Below are 20,727 nucleotides of genomic sequence, written 5' to 3'. Positions count from 1 at the left end.
ACAGTGTAGAGGGAGCTGTTACTCTGTATCAACACCATTCTGACCCTGTCCTGACTATATTTGTTAGGGACAGTGTAGAGGGAGCTTTTACTCTGTATCTAACCCCATTTTGACCCTGTCCTGTGTGTGTTTGATAGGGACAGCGCAGAGGGAGTTTACTTTGCATCTAACACCATGTTCTACTTGTCCTGGGAGTCTTTTATGGAGACAGTGTAGATTTAGTTGTGTCTAACCCTGTGCTGTAACTGTTGTATTTGATAGGGAACAGTATAGATGAAGCTTTACTCTGTGTCTAACCTTGTGCTGTATCTGTTGTGGGAGTGTTTGATGCTGTGACTGTCACCGAAAATGTGAAAATGATGTTCCTATGTATTGATTTGCACAGTCTGTGAATCCTGTTGAATTGCTGTGTTACGTGGTTCTGTATTTGGAATCCTAATGAATGTTTAAGCATCAAAGGAGGCCATTCGGTCCCTTGTGCTCATGCTGGTGCAGCAAGAGCAAGTCACCTTGTGCCAGTTTGCAGCCCTCTCCCCTATACCATGCACCTTTTCCTATTTTCAATGCTGACACAGTTCCCTTTCTAAGCCACGATTATATCCGCTGCAACTACTTTCTCATTCCCAATCCTAACGGGTCGCTGTGGAACATTTCTCTGAATGTAGCCATTGGGTTTTTGGCCATTTGCCTTCTGATTCCCAACCTTCCCTCCAAAAGGAGCCATTTCCTACTCAGCACTGTCCGGACTCCTCATGACTTTGAAAAGCCCTGTCAGATCTCTGCTCAACCTTCACAACCACCTGATGAAGGAGCGTCGCTCCGAAAGCTAGTGTGCTTCCAATTAAACCTGTTGGACTATAACCTGGTGTTGTGTGATTTTTAACTTTGTCCACCCCAGTCCCACACCGGCATCTCCGAATCATTAAATATGGTTTTCTCATTAAAACAAACCCCTCATCTGACAAGGCTGCAAGTGTTCCCAGACAATATTATTCTGTACATTCACCAGCTGTGATTTCCTCCATCAGTGACAGACAGAGGTTGACTCAATGACTATACTCAGTGGACTGTAAGGAAAGGAAAGTCTGACTTTGATGACTTTGTGGTGACCAAACATCTGCTGGAATGGATCTTTTCTCTCTGAACTGGATCTTCTTCTGACCCCTCCCTATGCGTCTCTCGGGGACGTACATTTAAAATGGTTAACAATTTGAGCAATTATCTCACCAGGTAGCTTCACTAATCATTTAGCTTAAGTCACACAATTTCTTGCTGTTTGATGTACTGCTAAAAAAAGCCCAAAGTTTTCCTGACCCTTCACAGAACTGAAGACCAAAATCCCGTTTACCTCTACTTTATAACTCAAATTCCCAAAGGGTAATAAATAAGTCTTCATCACAGCCCTTAACAGAAAAGTGTTGACTTTCCATAATTAACTTACATTTGTCCTCATGACGTATTACCTCCCAGATGATCACTTACATCAGAACTAGGAACAGGAGTAGGATATTCAGCCCCTTCAGGTGCCTCAACCCCAGGGTCTGGAATTCCTTCTCAATACCTTTCCACCTTCTACTGCGCCCCTCTCACTCACCAAAATCCTCTGTCCTTTTCAGGTCACCTCTCCTTGGATCTCCTGCCGTAACTGGGTGCAAGATTTCATTTAATTTCTACTCCTGTGAAGCACCGTGTGAAAGGTTTTATACAAATACAGAGTGGTGTTGTTGTTGTTGAGAAGCCACTTGGTTTAGAGAGCTTTGAATGACGAGTGGGTAGTTTCTGATTCTGTGGTGGTGTCTCTGTGGGACAGTGAGAGAGAGAGACAGAGAGACTAAAGGTCATTCCAGTTTGACTGGTAGTGGAGGATACAGTGACATTTCTTCACTGACTGACTCAGAGCCAAGGTCAGTTTACTGGAACCACAACTCCACCCTGATGTAATGCTTCACTAAGTCCTGACAAAACTGGAGCAGCCAGTTCTCAGCTGTCTCAGCTACTCCGTCCTTCTGAATGACATGGAGGGGTGGACCTCATTGCGATAGTGACAAATACACTCAAAGGACATCCCAGTGTCCTTACAGCCTTTGCAGTCCCAACACAGAATTATTACATTGTAGAACGAGGCCATTCAGCCCATCTTGTCTGCATAAAATCTATCACCTAGTGCCAATTGCCTTGCCTTTTACCCATATCTCTGTGCCCCATTTTTACCCCAATAACTATCCGGTGCCATCTTGAATGCCTCAGTTGAACCAGCCTCTGCCCTATTTCCAGGCAGTGCATTCCAAACCCTAACTACTCACTAGGTGAGAAAACATTTTCTTACATCATTCCTGCTTCTTCTGCACATCACTTCAAATCTATGCCCTGTCGTTCTTGTTCCTTTTAAAAGCAGGAACAGCTTCCCCCGATCTGCTCTATCCAACTCGCTAATGATTCTAAAAGCTTCGATCAAATATCCTCTCAGTCGTCTTCTCTGCTAGGAGAACAGTCCCAACTTCTTCAGTCCATCCTCATCCCTGAAGTTCCTCATCCCTGAAACCACAGCCATGATGCAAGAGGTGGAATGGTCTTTTTGTAGACAGTGAGATCCCACATGTGATGCTGAGATGATTGGTTTTGATGATGTTGCTTGAGGGATAGACATTGGCCAGGTCACCATGGCTGGCAGGATGGTTCAGGAGACAGACAGCTGAGATGGTGGATTTAATGTCTCACCTGAAAGGTGGCCCATTTGCCAGTGCTGCCCTCCATTGGTAGGAAGATCACAACTAATCAGAACAGGAATAGGCCATTTGGCCTCTCAAGCCTGCTCTGGCCTTCAATAATAGGATATGGGGCAAGTGCAGGAAATTGGGATTAGCACACTTTTAGTGGTAGTTATGTTGGTACAAGACTAAATGGGCCGAAAGGCCGTTTCTGCGCTATATGAATCTATAAGATCATGGCTGATCTAGTTTTTGCTTCAGTAACACATTTGGACAAATATATGGTTAGGAAGGGTTTAGAAGATTTGGGCCAATGGGGTTAGCGTGGATGGACATTTTGGTCGGCATGGACCAGTTGGGCAAAAGTGCCTGTCTCCGTGCTGTAGGACTCTATGACTGTATGACTCTTAACATATTATTCATTCAGCACCCCCCCCCCCCCCCCTCCACACCTCCCCCCCCGTGGAATAGAATTCCAAAGACTCCTTCTTTTTAAACTGTGGTTCTCCTTATTCTTTATTCGCTAACGAGGACAAAGGTACTCTCAGCACCAACCCCATCAAGCTCCTTCAGAATCTTTTATGGCTCAGTCAGATCACCTCTCATTCTTCCACTGCTGGCTAGCTCAGGGTGTTGATTGGCAATGCAGCGTGATGGGTTCAATTCCCATAACAACTGACGTCACAAAGAAGGGTTCACCTCCTCAACCTCACCCTTTGCCTGAAGTGTGGTGACCTTCAAGTTAAACTCACTGTCAGTCATCTCTCTTATATGGGACTAGGGTGACACTAACTTCACTTTTAATCCAGGACCCAAGGTTAATATTCTGAGCCTAACCCATTTCCGTAATGTTTGGCTGAGGGATAAATATTGGTCAGGACATCAGGGAGAACTCTCCCTACAGGTTCACAATGCAGCTTTTCCACACTATTGGCAAAGATAAATTTTGACCCTACCTTTCTCATCAGGAGGACTGACAATATCCCAGGGAGTCGTTTAGATGGACATCAGGGAGAACTCTCCCAATGTTCATTGAAACGACTCCCTGGGATATTGTCAGTCCTCCTGATGAGAAAGGTAGGGTCAAAAGTTATCTTTGCCAATTGTGTGGAAAAGCTGCATTGTGAACCTGTAGCTTAGTTTGAAAGTTGCGGGAAGGATTTGAAGTTGCAGAGAAGAACTTTACGCACAGTTTAAAATGAACTACAATGTGGTTTTCTCATGTGATGCCACGGTGGCTCAAGAGTTAGCACTGCTGCCTCACAGTACCAGGGACCCGGGTTCAATTCCAGCTTTGGGTGACTGTCTGTGTGGAGTTTGCATGTTCGCCCATGACTGCGTGGGTTTCCTCTGGTTTCTTCCCACAATCCAAAGATGTGCAGGTTAGGGTGGATTAATGGGGTTATGGGAATAGGGGGAGGGGCTGACTCTGGGTGGGATGCTCTTCAGAGTGTCAGTGTGGAGTTGATGGTCTGAACGGCCTGCTTCCACACTCTGTGGATTCTATGATTCTATGCAGTAGAACATCATCTCATTAGATAATAACCCCTCGCCTCTGCAGTCATCCCATTGGATAACACACCTTCTACAATCATCCCACTGGATAATCCACACATTACAGTCACCCCATTGGGTAACTCACCCTGCCCTACAACTAGGGGATCACTGTTTAAAAATAAAAAATTGCCCACTTAAGACCGGGATAGGGAGAATTTGTTTTTCTCACAAAGAACTCCCTAGAAGGTGGTGGACACAGAATCCTGGAGTGTTTTTCAGGCAGAAATAGATTCTTGTTAAGCAAGGAAGGTGGGGAAGGTGGGGTGGGGGGGGGGGGGGGGGGGGTGTCATTGAAAGGGCACCAGAGTTGGCTGGGGTTGTGAAGAAATCAGGTCACCAATGATTTTATTGATTTGTTTTGAGTTGATTTATTACTGTCACGTGTAGCGAGGTACAGTGAAAAGTTTTGTTTTGAGTGCAGCACAGGCAGATCATTCCATACAAAATACATGAGGATAATAGAACAGAGCGAGGAATACAATGTGACAGCTGCAGAGAAGATGCACAGGAGCGAAATCAGAATTAAATTTGAAATTTGAGAGGTCCATTCGGAAATCTAATAGCAGCGGGAAAGAAGCTGCTCTGATGGAGGGGATGAATGGCCTTACGCCTTTTCAAATATATGTTGCAACTTTCTCTTTTGAAAAGAACCCAAGAGCTCTTCCCACTCCCACCTTGTGTCTCTGTGAAATGAGGAGAAAGTGAGGTCTGCAGATGCTGGAGATGAGAGATGGAAATGTGTTGCTGGAAAAGCGCAGCAGGTCAGGCAGCATCTGAAGAAGGGCTAATGCCCTTCAGGAATCCTGAAGAAGGGCTAATGCCCGAAACGTCGATTCTCCTGTTCCCTAGATACTGCCTGACCTGTTGCGCTTTTCCAGCAACACATTTCCATCTCTGTGAAATGATACAATTCCCCTCAGAACCAAGCTTGAGTTGGGCGGCACGGTGGCACAGTGGTTAGCACTGCTGCCTCACAGCGCCAGAGACCCGGGTTCAATTCCCGCCTCAGGCGACTGACTGTGTGGAGTTTGCACATTCTCCCCGTGTCTGCGTGGGTTTCCTCCGGGTACTCCGGTTTCCTCCCACAGTCCAAAGATGTGCAGGTTAGGTGAATTGGCCATGCTAAATTGCCCGTAGTGTTAGGTGAAGAGGTAAATGTAGGGGAATAGGTCTGGGTGGGTTGCGCTTCAGCGGGTCGGTGTGGACTTGTTGGGCCGAAGGGCCTGTTTCCACACTGTAATCTAATCTAATCTAATCTAGGGAACAGGAGAATCGACATTTCGGGCATTAGCCCTTCTTCAGGAATCCTGAAGAAGGGCTAATGCCCGAAACGTCGATTCTCCTGTTCCCTAGATGCTGCCTGACCTGCTGCGCTTTTCCAGCAACACATTTCCAGCTCTGTGAAATGATACAATTCCCCTCAGAACCAAGCTTGTAGCTGCTGTATGAGTAATGGTTTAAGAGGAGTCTCCATCAATGTTTGATCACAACATGTGTTAAAACATCGATTGTAAACTGCAGAATTACTGAGATATTAAAAGACAGATTGCTAATGTTGATAGCTTACTGTTATTATTTCTGATGTCATGGTCCCAGTAAAACCAATTGCTCATCGCAGTGCTGAAGATGGATCATGTTCTCATTGTCTGTAATCTGTGTCAGATTCAGCACATTCAATCACTCTGGGAAGAGCTCAGTCCACATACGGCCATGACTCACATCATGAGGTTTGACAGGGACTCAGTTCAGAGGCTTGAGTCTTGCAGAGTCTGAGCCTGTCTTTCACAAAGGTCTCTTATGTAAGATCCAAAGTAGGAATGCCCCTTCCTAGCCCAGGAGACAGAGTGTCCAGGTCTATCTGAGCAATGTCAATAAGTTATCAAACTGAATCCCACACTCGCTCAGTGAGACGTTCAACTTCAGGTTTTTAATTAATACAGACTCTGTGTTGGATTCACTGCAGAGATTTGATTTAGTTTAGTTCCGACTCCATAGTCACCAGTACGACTTTCGTAGGATTGGCAAGGTTTCTAACCAGGTAGTCTTTTCTTTAATTCTCCAATGGGATGTGGGCATCTCGGGCAGGGCCAGCATTTCTTTCCCGTCCCTAAGTTGCTCCCATTGGCTCTCGATGTGATGGACCCTTGAGATAACAAGTGGAGGAACGAGGTATCTCCTAAACCGTTCTTCATAGGAGGGCGATGGCTCCACTACTTGGGGCCCATGGACACTATTAACCACCAGGACATCCTACACCCTCTGCTTACAGAGGGGCTGCTCACGCCATCCAGCTCCCATGAGGGTTTGCTTGAGAGTTGTCTGATGGAGCACAAATCCTCTGTTATCGCCTCAGGAATGTGATGCTTCAGTCTGACTGCAGAGAGGGAGGCATCAGCCTTGTTAGTATCTGCTCCTGTTTCTGCTAACAAGCCGCATAATGGGGATTAATAAAACATGGGAGTCTGTGTGGCTAATGACTTCAATCACCTCTTGGATCATGAAAAGCAGAAGGAGGCCACTTGGCCCATCCTGTCTATGCCAGCTCTCTGGAATAAAATGATGGATTTATGGGAAATGGAAGTATGGGATGGCAGTAAGAGCCATTTGTCCAGGGTGTGTGTCTCTGCCAGTGCCCTCCCAGTCATCTGTGTGCCCAAAGGTGCCAGGTGTGTGACCAGAAAGGAGAGCACCATTTACAGCAGTGTGGATAAGGACCACTGTTAAACAGTAAAGTACACTGCCCATTTCCCCCTCAGCAATCCAGCCAGCTTGTGGACCAGCTGGAACCTGGCTTTGACCTTTCATCCCGTGCTAGAGAGATGAGACTGATGGGTGAGAGTCCCACCCTGGGGAATCATGGTGATGCTACAGTCTACAGGAAGAAGCATCATTCCCCAGATGTGTTGCCATTCAGACGCAACACTGACACCATTGTCTTTTCTGGATTGCTTCATCTAGCATCTCTTTTAATTCACCACATGGGATGTGGTTGGCACGGTGGCTCAGTGGTTAGCACTGCACCTCATAGTGCCAGGGATCTGGGTTCAATTCCAGCCTCAGGTGACTGCCTGTGTGGAGTTTGCTTGTTCTCAGTGTCTACGTGGATTTCCTCCCACAGTCCAAAGACGTGCAGGTTATGTGTATTGGCCAAGGTAAATGGAAGGATATGGGAGTAGGGTGGGGGGGCCTGAATTTGGGTGGGATGCCCTTTGAAGGGTTGGTGCAGACTTGATGGGCTGAATGGCCTCTTTCTGCACTGTAGGGATTCCATGTGGGTGCCACAGGCTGGTCTAGATGTGCCCATCCCTAACTGCCCAGAAGATAGTTAAGGGTCAACCACTTTACTGTTGGGCTGGAGTCACACGTAGGCCAGGTAATGACGGCAGATTCCCCTTCCTAAACGGCATTCGTTCTAAATGGCTTTTTAACCTTTGGTTATGGTTACATGGTCATCGTTAGGCAAGCTTTTAATTCTGGATTTTTATCGAATTCAAATTTCAGCTGCCATGGTGGGATTTGAACTCATATCCCAGGGAGATTAGCCTCAAGCTGTGAATTACTAGTCCAGTTACATCACCATTACACCCCCGCCCCTCTCCACTATTCCATTTTCGTCCATATGCCTATACAATGCCCATTTTAATGCCCTTAAACTTGGCGAGTCTACTACTGATGCAGGTAGTGTGTTCCACGGTCCTACTACTCTCTGAGTAAAGAAACTACCTCTGACATCTGTCCTGTATCTATCACCCTTCAATTTGAAGCTATGTCCCCTCGTGCTAGCCATCACCATCCGAGGAAAAAGGCTCTCACTGCCCAACCTAGTTAAGCCTCTGGTTATCTTATATGTCTCAATTAAGTCACCTCTCAACCTTCTTCTCTCTAACGAAAACAGCCTCAAGTCCCTCAGCCTTTTCTCTAAGACCTTCCCTCAATACCAGGTAACATCCTAATAAATCTCCTCTGAACCCTTTCCAAAGCTTCCACATCCTTCCTGTAATGTGGTAGGTACAGGGCAGACACTCTGTGAACAATCAGGTCATGGTCCTGCTTCAATACATTGCATCCAAACAGTCAGGCAGAGCAAGTCATGGATTCCCTACAGTGCAAGCCATTCGGCCCACTGAGTCAGTACACCAATCCTCTGAAGAGCATCCCACCCAGACCCATCCCCCCAACCTTATTCCCTGTCACACTGCATTTCCCATGGCTAATCTACCCGCACACCCTTAGACACTACACACAATTTACATGGCCAATCCATCTAACCTAATCTTTAGGCTTTGGGAAGTAACCAGCGCCCCCAGAGGAAACCCACGCAGACACGGGGAGAATGTGCAGACTCCACACAGACAGTCCTGCAAGGCTGGAATCGAACCCAAGTCCCTGGTACTATGAGGTAGCAGTGTTAATCACTGAACCGCCGTGCTGGCCCCAGACTCAAGGTCAACATTTCTTATTCCTCTACATTAAAGATGTTAGTGCCAAGGAACATAATAACTTCTACTTTAGGAAAGCAATCTTCATCAAACACTCACAGGACAGGGACAGCATGAGGTTAGATACAGAGTAGAGCTCCCTCCCTCTATACTGTCCCCAACAAACGCTCCCAGGACAGGGACAGCATTGGGTTAGACACAGAGTAAAGCTTCCTTTCTCTATACTGTCCCCATCAAACACTCCCGGAACAGGGACAGCATTGGGTTAGATACTGACTGGTGGATGCCAGAGTACCACAGGGCTACTCACAGAGAGAGGGGTAGAGAGAGAGAGAGATGGCTGGTGGTGAGTTTAATCTGAGGGTCACTGGCCCTCGCTGAGGGGTGAGGTGGAGAAGGCAGAGTCTTCTTGGTGACCTCAGCCGGTCCAGGGATTGAACCCTCACTGTTGGCATCACTCTGCATCGCAAACCAACTGTCCAACAAACTGAGCTAATCAAAACCCAGATAGAGTAAATGAAGAGGCGAGGGAGGAGTGTCCTGTGCAGCAGAAACAAAGGCATGGACTAGTCGGGCTGAATGGCCTATTTTAGGGCAGTATCTTCGATATTATTTGATATTTCTTTCAAACAGTTGTCACGGGTGTGATGGTCTGAATGTCTTCTTTCTGTTTTCTTTGCATTCATTCATAGGAGTGGGTGTTGCAGGCTGGGCCAGCATTTCATATCCATCCCTAATTGCCCAGAGGGTAGTTACGCCAGGTCATAAGGATGGCAGTTTCCTTCCTTGAAGGACATTCCTGAACAAGATGGATTTTGACACAATCAACACCCATTTATTAATTTTAAAAAAATGATTTAAACCCCACCATCTGCCATGGATGGGTTTTGAACCCATGTCCACAGAACATTATTTGGCTCTATCATCGAGTAATAACACTACATGGTTGTCACCTCTACAGGCTGCATCATTGTAAGGTAGGTGTCAGTCAGAGGAAACATTACAACAATGTTCTGGACTCCCTGTCAATTCAACTAAACTGAATGTATATTCGATTGTGAACTCTGTCTAACACACACTTCACTTCACACCATTAAAATGGTGATGGGAGTCACCTCTGGGTGATGGAGAGTAAGGGATGAATACAAACAGCTGGCTGGATGGGCAGTTGGTCCCAGGAGAGCATTGAAGCTTCTCCCTGGTATCAGACTGATGGTCACTGACCATTCGCTCCCCTTCTGCTTCTTTCTGTCTTCCCAGAGTGTCTCTTTGTGACTGATTACTTCACCCGGACGCCTCGCAAGCTGAACGCCTTCACCTCATTTGCTAGCGCCGAGCTCTTCCATTTCCACGTGCCTGAAGACACCGTGGTGGCCGTTTGGAACCTTATCACCTTCAAGGAGCAAGGAGGCAGCTTCGGAGACCACTGTCCAGACCGAGACATTACTGTGTGAGTACTCCTGGTCCAGAGCCTCTCTACCCCCATTCCCCTGCTGGGACTGCTGGGGAGCAGGAGCTGGGCATGATCTGGGGAGGGCGGTTTGCCATTTAGTGCAGAATACATTGATTATTAATTGGAATGTGCCACTAAGAACTTACAGCACAGAAACAGGCCCTTCGGCCCATCTGGTTATGTTATTTATGACTCACAGGAACCTCATCCCTCTTCTTTTTCTCTCACATCCATTTGCATATCCCCTTGTGTTTATCCAGCTCCCCCACAACTGTACCTCAGCCACTCCTGTGAATTCCACAGTCCCCCAATTGAATTTAATCGTATCTGCCTGTTAATGATCCTTATTTTCAATCTCCTGCATAACCTTCTCCACTGTTAATCTAGAAAACTCTTCCACTGCTGTCATAATATACCTACAGTCAATTTTACACTGACTGTTTTCTGGAGGAAGGTCCTCCAACTTATTTAATCTTTTCAAATGGCTTTAGTTCTGATACTATCCTTGTAACTATATGTTTGCACCCTCTGCAGACTTTCTATGCGGCTTTTTCTCAATCGTACTCCATGCTGACTAACTAAAGTCCAAATTAGCCTTTTGATTTTCAATTCTGTTCTTCTCTAAATGTACCCCAGTTCTTTTCTTTTTACATTCCTCATGGCATTGTTAAACCTGCATTGCTACTTTTAATATGAACAGACAATGCTGGGAACACACAGTGGGTCAGGTTGCTGTTGTGTGTTTCCAATGTTATCTATTTATATTTCAGGTTTCCAGCTTCCATTTTCTTTGCTACTTTCAATAGTTGTGAAAAGTCCGCCTCTAAATAGCTGGGTACTTAATTGAAGTTTGTAAAATTAAGAGAATGTTTGTTAGACTGGACAGGGAAAGCCAGTGTGCACTGACCAGAGAACCAGTGAGGAGGAGTTGATTTGGGGGAACATTCCTGGCAGATATTCTTTTGGATCAAGGAGTAGGAAACAGGGAAAGCACCAACGTATCCCTTGTGACAAGCGCCATCTGCCAGATGGCATGCTTTGGGTGATAAGGCAAGAGTGGTTTCAGAACAGGCCAGGAACTCTCGTCAACCACCCCACCACCCAGCGGGCGAAGGCTGCTGGCAGACACAGGTGGGTCTTAGCCCAATGGGTAAAAGCATGCCCAGCAAAGGCGAGAGCGAGCCCTCTTGGGGACAAACCAGCTTGGAGCATCTGCAGGCCCATGGCTGGAGAAAGGACTGTAATGTTTAACTTTGTCGACTTAATTTCCTTTTATTTTTACTTTTATACTAAGAAGACTGCAGTGCTGAACTTTTTTCTTTACTCTTCTCCTTCTATAACTGAGATTTTGTATGTAAGGTGGTGCCTTGTGTGGTAACATTGTACAGTTTTCACTGGACTCCTGTACTGTATACTTGAGTACGCGTGACAATCAAACCTAAATCTAAAAATCTAAATCTATAGCCTCAGTACAAACTCCCAATTTACCCAAAATTTTAATATTCACAAGATTTGTTGAGGTAGATACTGAAATGTTTTGATTTGAAAATTACAGAAAGTTCAATAAAATTCATCCTGTTTGCGTTCAGCATGTTGTCATCTTAGGCATCTGCATGTGATTCAAAAAGCGTGGTGCTGGAAAAGCATAGCATCTGAGGAGCAGGAGAGTCAACGTTACTGGCATAAGAATGAAGATTCCTGATGAAGAGCTTATGCTCGAAACCTCGACTCTCCTGCTGCCTGACCTGCTGTGCTTTTCCAGCACCACGCTTTTTGACTCTGATCTCCAGCATCTGCAGTCCTCACTTTCTCCACCTTCATGTCATTGTAATACTCTTAATGTTTACAACATACATCACTGTGTCAGACATACAAACCAAGGGTAGTTCACATCTAATTGAATATTACAGAAAGAGCGTTTGAATTAAACTTTTTTGTGTATCACATGTTCCACTCTGTGGTGCCCCAATGCAATTTAAATACTTCTAATATTAACAATGCAAGCACAGAACTCTAATGCAGTTACAGAGAGTCACAAACAACACTGCTCATTACAAAGGAGTGTCCCCCTCTACAGACTAATTGGTGAGGTAATTACCTTAATCTCAACAAATGAGGACGAGCTTGTTTGGCTTTGGGGATTTGAAACAACCAATCAATTCATTCTAATCTTCTCAGCAAAGACGAAAGAGTGAGATGACAAGAAATGACTGCACACAGGCACATGCAACACCAAGTATTAGAGTGTGGCTCACGATGAGATAATCTTTTAAGGAAACATTATACATTGGATACAGGAGAGATGCCAGGAGTTGGATTTCTCCAGCGAGAGCTGGTAAAGACACAGTGGGCTGAATGGCCTCCTGTTGACCTGAGGGTGTCAATGGTTCAGTGCTTCCCTGTATCTCTCCCATTTCCATTCTGTTCTCCAGGTCTCCTCCTCATTATTTTTGTGGTTTCACCTTCTTTCTTCCCATCGAATCACAGAATGGCTACAGGACAGAAGGAGAGCATTCGGCCCATTATGTCTTTGCTGGCTGCCTGAAGGAGCAATTCACCTTGTGCCCCATGTGTACTCCCCTTTCGATCATAATCCCATTGCCTGTTGAAGGCCTTGGTTGCACTTGCTTCCACCACACTCACAGGCAGCGCAGTCCAGGTCCCAACCACAAGATAAGACAACTTTGCCACGTTGTCGATTGTCCAGCACTTGCCTATTAAGGAGGTCATCATGCAGAAACTGAGCCGACCTAAAGTGAGGGTCTGTTACTCTCAATATCTTTGTCTTTCTTTCTATGTCTTTCACTTTTCTCTTTTTCCCCCTCGCTTTCGCTGCAACTTTCACCCCTTTATACTGCTTTCTCCCTTTCCCAACTTGGCACCATTCCTCCTCTAAGATACTCCTTAAAGCCAACCTCTTTGACCACGTTTTTGGTTATCTGTCACAGTCTGTAACAGGTGAGACCAGGTTACCCACCTCAAAGGACAAATGGATGATGGTGCAGACAAAGAGCTGTTGACACCAGCCTTCTACCCCCTAGCTGAAATCTTAGGGAAGTCTTCCATCCAGTCTTTCTCCATCTTCCCCCAGTCTTCCTCAATCTTTCCCCAGTTTTCCTCAATCCTTCCTTCATCTTCTCTCACCTTCCCTGAGTCTTCTGCCATCTTCCCTCTTGTCCTCCTCCATCTTCCCCTGGTCTCCCTCAACCTTTCCCCATGTTCCTCAATCCTCTTCTGATCTTCTTTCATCTACCCCCAGTCTTGATCTATGTTCCTTGGTCTTCTTCAGTCTTCTCCTCACCCCCACCCCCTCCTCAAACCTCCCCCTGGCTTCTTCAGGTTTCCTGTAATTTTCTCCAATCTATCCTCAGTCTTCTCCAGTCGGAAGACGGTTGGAGTCTTAGATCATTTTGCAACGTTTTCCTGTCTGAAGTGTCATATTCCCTCCCAAAAACCTGTTTTTAACATTTTGTCAGATGGTTGGTTCACAGATGGACTGTGAGGTTCAACCTTATCAGGAATATCAATACTAAAGACTTATCATTAGCAGAGAAAACAGTCTTGTCTTGGTGTTTCTCAGCCAACAGGCTGCTACAAAGGCTTTCTTTCCACTATCTCTATAATATTGAACAAATTTCTGAGGATTTCATGAGGTTAGTCTGAAGCTATTTCTAACATTATTATGTTTCATTATATAAAAGGCGCTACACAGATGGGAGTTGTTATTTCTCTATCTAACTCTTACCTCTCTCCCCAATTTCCAACAGGTATTTCAGATCTGGGGCTCCACCAGTTATTAACCCCCTTCACACCCGGTTTCCGACAGATACGATTGTGCCTGAATCATTCACTGTCACTCTGACGTGGACATTGCCAAACCGTACCACCGGGGTGTTTAATGTTACCAATCCACTTCTGGGAGACTGGTTCCTCGCTGCCCACCTACCAAAGGACAAGGGGAAAATCTCAGTTAAGGTGTGTCTCAGGACGTTCTGAAGTGCTTTACATACTCCTGAGGTTCACTCCCTTACAGCTCACTGTCCAAGAGCAGCAAAGTGACAAGAAGCAAGCTAACCTTTTTTACTGGTCATCTGAGGGTTCACTTTTTTAAAATCGCTCATGGGATGGGGGGGCTGCTTGCTGGCCAACATTTATTGCCTGTCCCTAGTTGCCCCTTGATAAGGTGGTGGGGAGCTGCCTTCTTGAACCGCTGCAGTCCATGTGCTGTAGGTAGACCTACAATGCAAACTGAAAGAATTGGAGATGCTGTAAATCAGAAACAAAGAACAAATGAACAAAGAAAATGACAGCATTGGAACAGGCCCCTCGGCCCTCCAAGACTATGCTGATCCAGATCCTCTATCTAAACCTGTTGCTATTTTCTAAGGATCTGTATCCCTCTCCTCCCTGCCCATTCATGTCTCTGTCTACATACATCTTGAATGACACTATCATACCCACCTCTACCACTGCTGGCAATGCGTTCCAGGCACCCACCACCCTCTGTGTAAAGAACTTTCCATGCATATAACCCCTAAAGCTTTTCCCTCTCACTTTGAACTCGTGACCCCAGTAATTGAGTCCCTCACGTTCCTTGCTATCCACCCTCTCTATGCCTCTCATGATTTCGTAGAACTCAATCAGGTTCCCCCTCAACCTCAACAAAGACAGAAATTGCTGGAAAAGCTCAGCAGGTCTGGTGGCATTTGTGGAGAGAAATCAGAGTTAACGTTTCGAGTCAGCTGACCCTTCCTCAGAACTCTCAACCCGGAATGTTAACTCTGATTTTTGATCACAGATGCTGCCAGACCTGCTGAGCTTTTCCAGTAATTTCAATGTTTGTCACTGACTCACAATGCTGTTGGGGAGGGAATTCCAGGATTTTGACCCAGTGACACTGAAGGAACGGTGATATACTTCCAAGTCAGGATAATGAGGGGCTTGGAGGGAAACTTGCAGGGGGTGGTGTTCCCATGTATCTGCTGCCCTTGTCCTTCTGGATGGAAGTGGTCGTGCTGACTGAGGAGCCTTGGTGAGTTCTTCTCATTTGCATTCTGGGAGCTTTTGGGAGGTAATTAGCAAGTGACTTATGCACCTTATTTTATAAGACTTCATGGGGTCTCGACTGAATTTGGGGACTCCCAAAATAACCCGCTCCCAACTGTACATCACTCTGCTGTACAACCATTGCTGGGTCTATCCTGTCTCAGATGTTAATAAGGAGGGCTTTGCAAAGCTAACAGGCATTGTCATTTCTGGCACCTCAGTTGATGCCAAGTAATCTGTTCAGTTTCATTCTTTGCTTCAGACGTTGTAGAAGTTTTCAATACAACCGAGTGGCTTGTTAGGACATTTGAGAGGACAGTTAAGAGACAACCATATTGCTATGGGTCAGGAGTCACTTGTAGGCCAGACTGGGTCAGGCTGGTAGATTTTCCCCTCGAAAGGACATTAGTGAGCCAGGTAAATTTTTTAACAAATGACTGAGGTTACAGGAACGACTCTCTGGGAAAACACATTCCTTTATTTCTTTGTGGGAAATTCCCTACCTTGAAACAGTGTCTACAGGTTGTAAATTCTCACTCACCTGGAGTCATCCTCCCACCATCCACCTGATCAAACCCCCTCAGGTTTCACAAGTTCCAGCCTCCATCTACTAAACTCCAAAAGGGTACGGGACGCAAACCACTCAGCTTTCCTCTAAATGCCAGGCATCAGCTGGGTGAACCTGCCGTGACCTGACTCCACAGCAAGTCTATCCTTCCTTCAATAAAGGTGACCAAAGCACTGAAATTAGACCTTCTCCAATTACTGTTTTTTTTCGCATTAGATTGATCCTTGTCCTTCTGCATAGCTATTTGCTAAATCTTATGATACAGCAGTCACTGCTTGCGAAATGTTGCCTGACTGATAGTCGATCCACTTGACCCAGCTCATTCCCAATATTTCAATGTAACTAGTTGTTGCTGTTAAACTGATGCTTCAGCATTCAATTGTAAACACATAACTGTGCAAAGGCCAGGATATCAGACAGGGAAAGCAGCGGGCATGTTGTCTGATTCATTTTGTTTTGCCTTGTGTTGCCAGGGTCTCTATGAAGAATGTCAATACCTCTTCCAGCCTCAATTGATTGTGCAGAGATTGATTGGCATCCCTGTGCTGTATCCTGGTTACGTGATAGATCAGATGATTCCTGGCCACAACAGATCAGTACTCTACAAGTAAGTGAGTCAAACTGAAATCTCCTTGGCTCATGTTACCAAGTCAATGGCATAATGGAGTATGAGAGCACAGTAACTGTGTAAAATGCGTTCTTCCTGTTAGTGTTGACAGTCATTTATAGGAAATGGATAAAACTTCCTATTCATTCCTCCAACAGCCTGTCAATCTTGTGGTTGGTAAGAGCACTCTCATGTCCTGGGAAATGTAATGCAATCACGGCAGCTCAGTGAATGTTGGGCTTGCTCTGACTGGGAGATGAGGAGAAGAATTTGAGGTGACCTCATTCAAGATTGTGCCCGGGGTAATTGATCCAGGCATGAACCTCACTTACCCAAGGGCATGGTTCAGAGCTTGGAGCTGTAGGGGAAAAGGTGTGTGTGGGAGGGGGGGGGGAGGTAAGAAGGAGAGTGAGTAACCATTCATCACCACCCACATGTGAGCCAATCCAACTCCCGGACAAAATAGTAATCTCATTACTGGCATGGGAACACAGAACCCCAGGCTAATGCTTTGGGGACAAATCACCAATTCAATCAAAAACCTGAAGTTGGACCAAAAAACTAACCTGATGTTGACAGTGCAACCACTGTTGATTGTCAATGAAACAGAAACTCTGTTTCACTAATGTCCTTTAGGGGAGGAAATCTGCCATCCTTACCTGGTCTGGCCTATCTGTGACACCAGACCCACTAACACCACCCTGTCTTCCTGTGGCACCTTCCCATGTAACCTCGTCCCAGCTCCCCATCCAAGGGACTAAGCAGTCTTTCCACGTGAAGCAGACTTTCACCTGGACCCCCTTCGATCTTGTGGATTATATTCTCTGCACCCAAAGTGGCCTACTCTACATTGGAGAGACCAAACGCAGACTGGGTGATCACTTTGTGGAACGCCTCCAATCCATGTGTAAGCAGGACCCTGACCTTCCCTCCTTGGCTGGTCATTCTAATGCAGAGTCCTGCTCACATACCCATGTGTCTGCCCTTGGCCTGCTGTGGTGTTCCAGTGAATCACAGCACAAACCAGCGGAACAACATCCCATCTTCAGGCTGGACACTTTACAACCTTCTGGGCTTAATATTGAGTTCAACACCTTCAGTTTGTGAACCCACTCTCATTCCTTCCCTTTCTATTAGCTTTAGATTAGATTCAATTAGATTAGATTCCCTACAGTATGAAACAGGCCCTTCAGCCCAACAAGTCCACACCGACCCTCCGAAGAGCAACCTACCCAGACCCATTCCCCTACCTTTACCCCTTCACCTAACACTACAGGCAATTTAGCATGGCCAATTCACCTGACCTGCATATCTTTGGACTGTGGGAGGAATCCGGAGCACCTGTAGGAAACCCACGCAGACACGGGGAGAATGTGCAAACTTCACACAGTCAGTCGCCTGAGACGGGAATTAAACCCAGATCCCCAGTGCTGTGAGGCAGCAGTGCTAACCACTTGTTGCATTCTCTGTCATCATCCCTCCCCCTCACCCTAGTGGGACTGTCTGTTCTTACCAATCTGGCAGACAGCCACACTATTGTTCTGCTATTCTCTTATTCCAATCGCTTAATCTGAACTATCCTGTCTTCCCCAGCACTCCACCCGCCTCCCCACTGTAGCATGCATGCTGCACAACCCCCTTCCACACTTCACGTCAGCTCTGATGAAGAGTTACCCTGACCGGAAACGTTGGCTTGCTCTCTCTCTCTCTCTCTCTCTCTCTCCATGGACACTGGCTGACTGTCTGCAATCTCCAGTATTTGTTGTCTCACAGCCAGTGTGGTTGGCCTTTAACTGCTCTGTGTGGGCAATTAGGGACGGGTAATCCGTCCTGTCCTGGCCAGCAACATCCTGTCAGCAAATTAAAAATAAAAATAGCAAGTAGAGTATTATGTGAGATTGTCCATTTTGGCAGGAAGAATAAAAATGAGGCATATTGTCTAAGCGGTGAGAGAGTGCAGAGCTTTGAGATCTGTGAGTCCTGAATCACAGCAAGCTGGTACGCAGGTACAATGAGTAACTGGAGAAACCAAGAGAATGTTATTGTTTATTGCTGGGGGAAATGGTTTCAGAAGTAAGGAGGTTATTCTTCAGTTATACAGCACACTGATGTGGCCATGTCTGGAGCACTGGGTACAATAACAATATTTATAAATATGTTGAGAAGGCTTACCAGAATAATACCTGTGTTGTTTTATCAGGGAAGGTTGGAGAGTGTGGGCTCATATTGGCTGGAGTTTAGAGAGAAAGAGGTCCTGAAGGGTCTTAACAGAGGAGATGTGCAAAGAATGTTTCCAGTAATGGGGGAGTCTGTAATGATGGGTTATTGTTTGTAATTCAGAGTCACCCATTTAAAACAAAGACGAGGAGAATTTCTTTTCTCTCATAGTCTTTGGAGCGCCCTTCCTAAAATGGCAGCGGAGGTAGAATCTTTAAATGTTTTGAAGGCAGAGAGATTCTTGTTAAGCGGGTGAAAGGTCATCAGCATTAGGAGGGAGTGTGGAGTAATTGGATCAGCTGGGATCTTGCTTAATGGTGGAACATGTTGGAAGGGTCGAGTGACCTCCTCCTGCTCCTAATCCGAATGCGTATGTGACTGGGCGATATTCCTGCGTACCGACTCAGGGGTTGGGAAATGGAGTTGAGAAGCCGATGGACCAACTATCCTTTGCTATCACCTCCTGCATGATATAGACTGAGTTCTTGAGTCACATCAATGCGATCCAGGGAGTTACTGCTGTTGTGCTCTGTCTGCTGGTGCTACAGGTGTTTGGGCTGCATTGCATTGAGGATGGGGCGGTGTATTGATGCTACTCTGTAGAGCTGTACTGGTGTTGTCTCTGTGATCTCCTGCTTTCACCAGTGACTGGTTCTTTGGCTATCTGTGCTGTCCCGGTATAGGGCTCTGTTGAAGTCTGGTGTTGTTTAGAACAGGCACAGAGATATGCTTCTTCCACAGCTGTGTTGTTATTGGTTATTCCACATATTGGCGACATGTTTCAGTCTGGCCAGTTGCTCCACTGTCAGCTATGCTAGGCTCCCTGTGACCCAGACCGTGGAAATGACAGTCAGCCATCAGATGGTGAGAGAGTTGAGGTAATATTATCATTGCTGGGGGGAGAAAGCCTTTCTCATGACTAGATGTCATTAGCCACTGGCTCTGGTTCCAAACCCCAAGGCGCATTGCCCTAGTCACTGTTTGGTACTGGAGTGCAGAGTGCATGTGCTTAACACACGGGCCTGAGAGGACCTTGCTTTGCAGAATTGGTGCTGATGGCTGTGCTCATAAGCTGAGGTCAGTGCACACACACTCGCACTCAGAGACACACACAAGCATAAACACATTCACAGAGACACACACATTCACTCACACACACTCTCTCTCACTCTCTCACACACACAAGCACACATACATATTCAGGCACACACAAACTCAGAGATGGACAAAAATGAAAAGGTAATATGATACCATAGGGCTGCTCTCTCAAAGGCTGCTGGTGTGTTTAACCCAAGGGTCACCTTGCCTGAGGCAAGGGGAAAGGTTGAAAAGGAGAATCCTTTATGGTCACCTCAGTCAGTGCAGAAATTGAACCCACATTGCTGGTGTCTCTCTGCATCACTAACCAGCCAACAGAACCACATACAGCCAAATACACACACACACACAAACTCACAATCAGACACACACACACAAACACACCCCCACACACACAAAAACAGACAGACACACACACGTACACATACAGAAACACACGCAAACACATATACACACGCATGCACAAACAGATACACACACACAGACAGACACAAACACACACACACACACACATGCACAAACACACACACTGCGACAGTAAAAACTATCAGACACAATAACTGGACATTAAAAAGAGTTTTCAGACAGATCAGTGATCATGAAGTCTTTTCAGACCCAATCAGACTCCATTGAATACTCCCACCCTGCAGCTCATTCCATACACACACCACCTTCTAGGTGAAAATGTTACTCCTCACTTTCTTTCCAAATCTTTCCCCTCTCACCTTAAAGCTGTGCCCTCTAGTTTTGGACTCCTCCACCTTAGGAAAAAGACCTTGGCCAATCATCCTATCTATGGTTGTCATGATTTTATAAACCTCTATAAGGTCATCCCTCAGTTTCCAATTCTCCAGGGAAAAAAGCCCCAGCATATTCAGCCCCTCCCTGTAGCTCAAACCCCTCAGTCTTGGTGGCATCCTTGTAAATCTTTACTGCTCTCTTTCAAATTTATCAACATCCTTCCTGTAGGAGGGAGACCAGAATTGTAGGCAGTATTCTGAAAGTATTCTAAACATTGGTATACCTGTACAGCT

General features: G+C 46.0%; 1 protein-coding gene across 1 annotated transcript in view; it reads left to right on the top strand.

Moving 5' to 3' along the window:
- tmem8b (transmembrane protein 8B) overlaps positions 1 to 20,727 on the top strand; it is a 128,796-nt gene that overhangs the window by 32,003 nt on the left and 76,066 nt on the right. The window contains exons 2-4 of the mRNA XM_087974760.1: positions 9,965 to 10,154; positions 13,925 to 14,132; positions 16,245 to 16,378. Of these exons, the coding sequence (XP_087830886.1) occupies positions 9,965 to 10,154; positions 13,925 to 14,132; positions 16,245 to 16,378 (532 nt within the window). The remainder of the gene's footprint in view (positions 1 to 9,964; positions 10,155 to 13,924; positions 14,133 to 16,244; positions 16,379 to 20,727) is intronic.

Source organism: Chiloscyllium plagiosum, unplaced genomic scaffold (assembly GCF_037043375.1).
Source record: "Chiloscyllium plagiosum isolate Xiang-an unplaced genomic scaffold, Cpla_swu_hap1 HiC_scaffold_2, whole genome shotgun sequence".
Lineage (NCBI taxonomy): Eukaryota > Metazoa > Chordata > Chondrichthyes > Orectolobiformes > Hemiscylliidae > Chiloscyllium > Chiloscyllium plagiosum.
The sequence above is the reverse complement of the archived record's forward strand: the minus strand, read 5'-3'. Positions and strand labels throughout refer to the sequence as shown.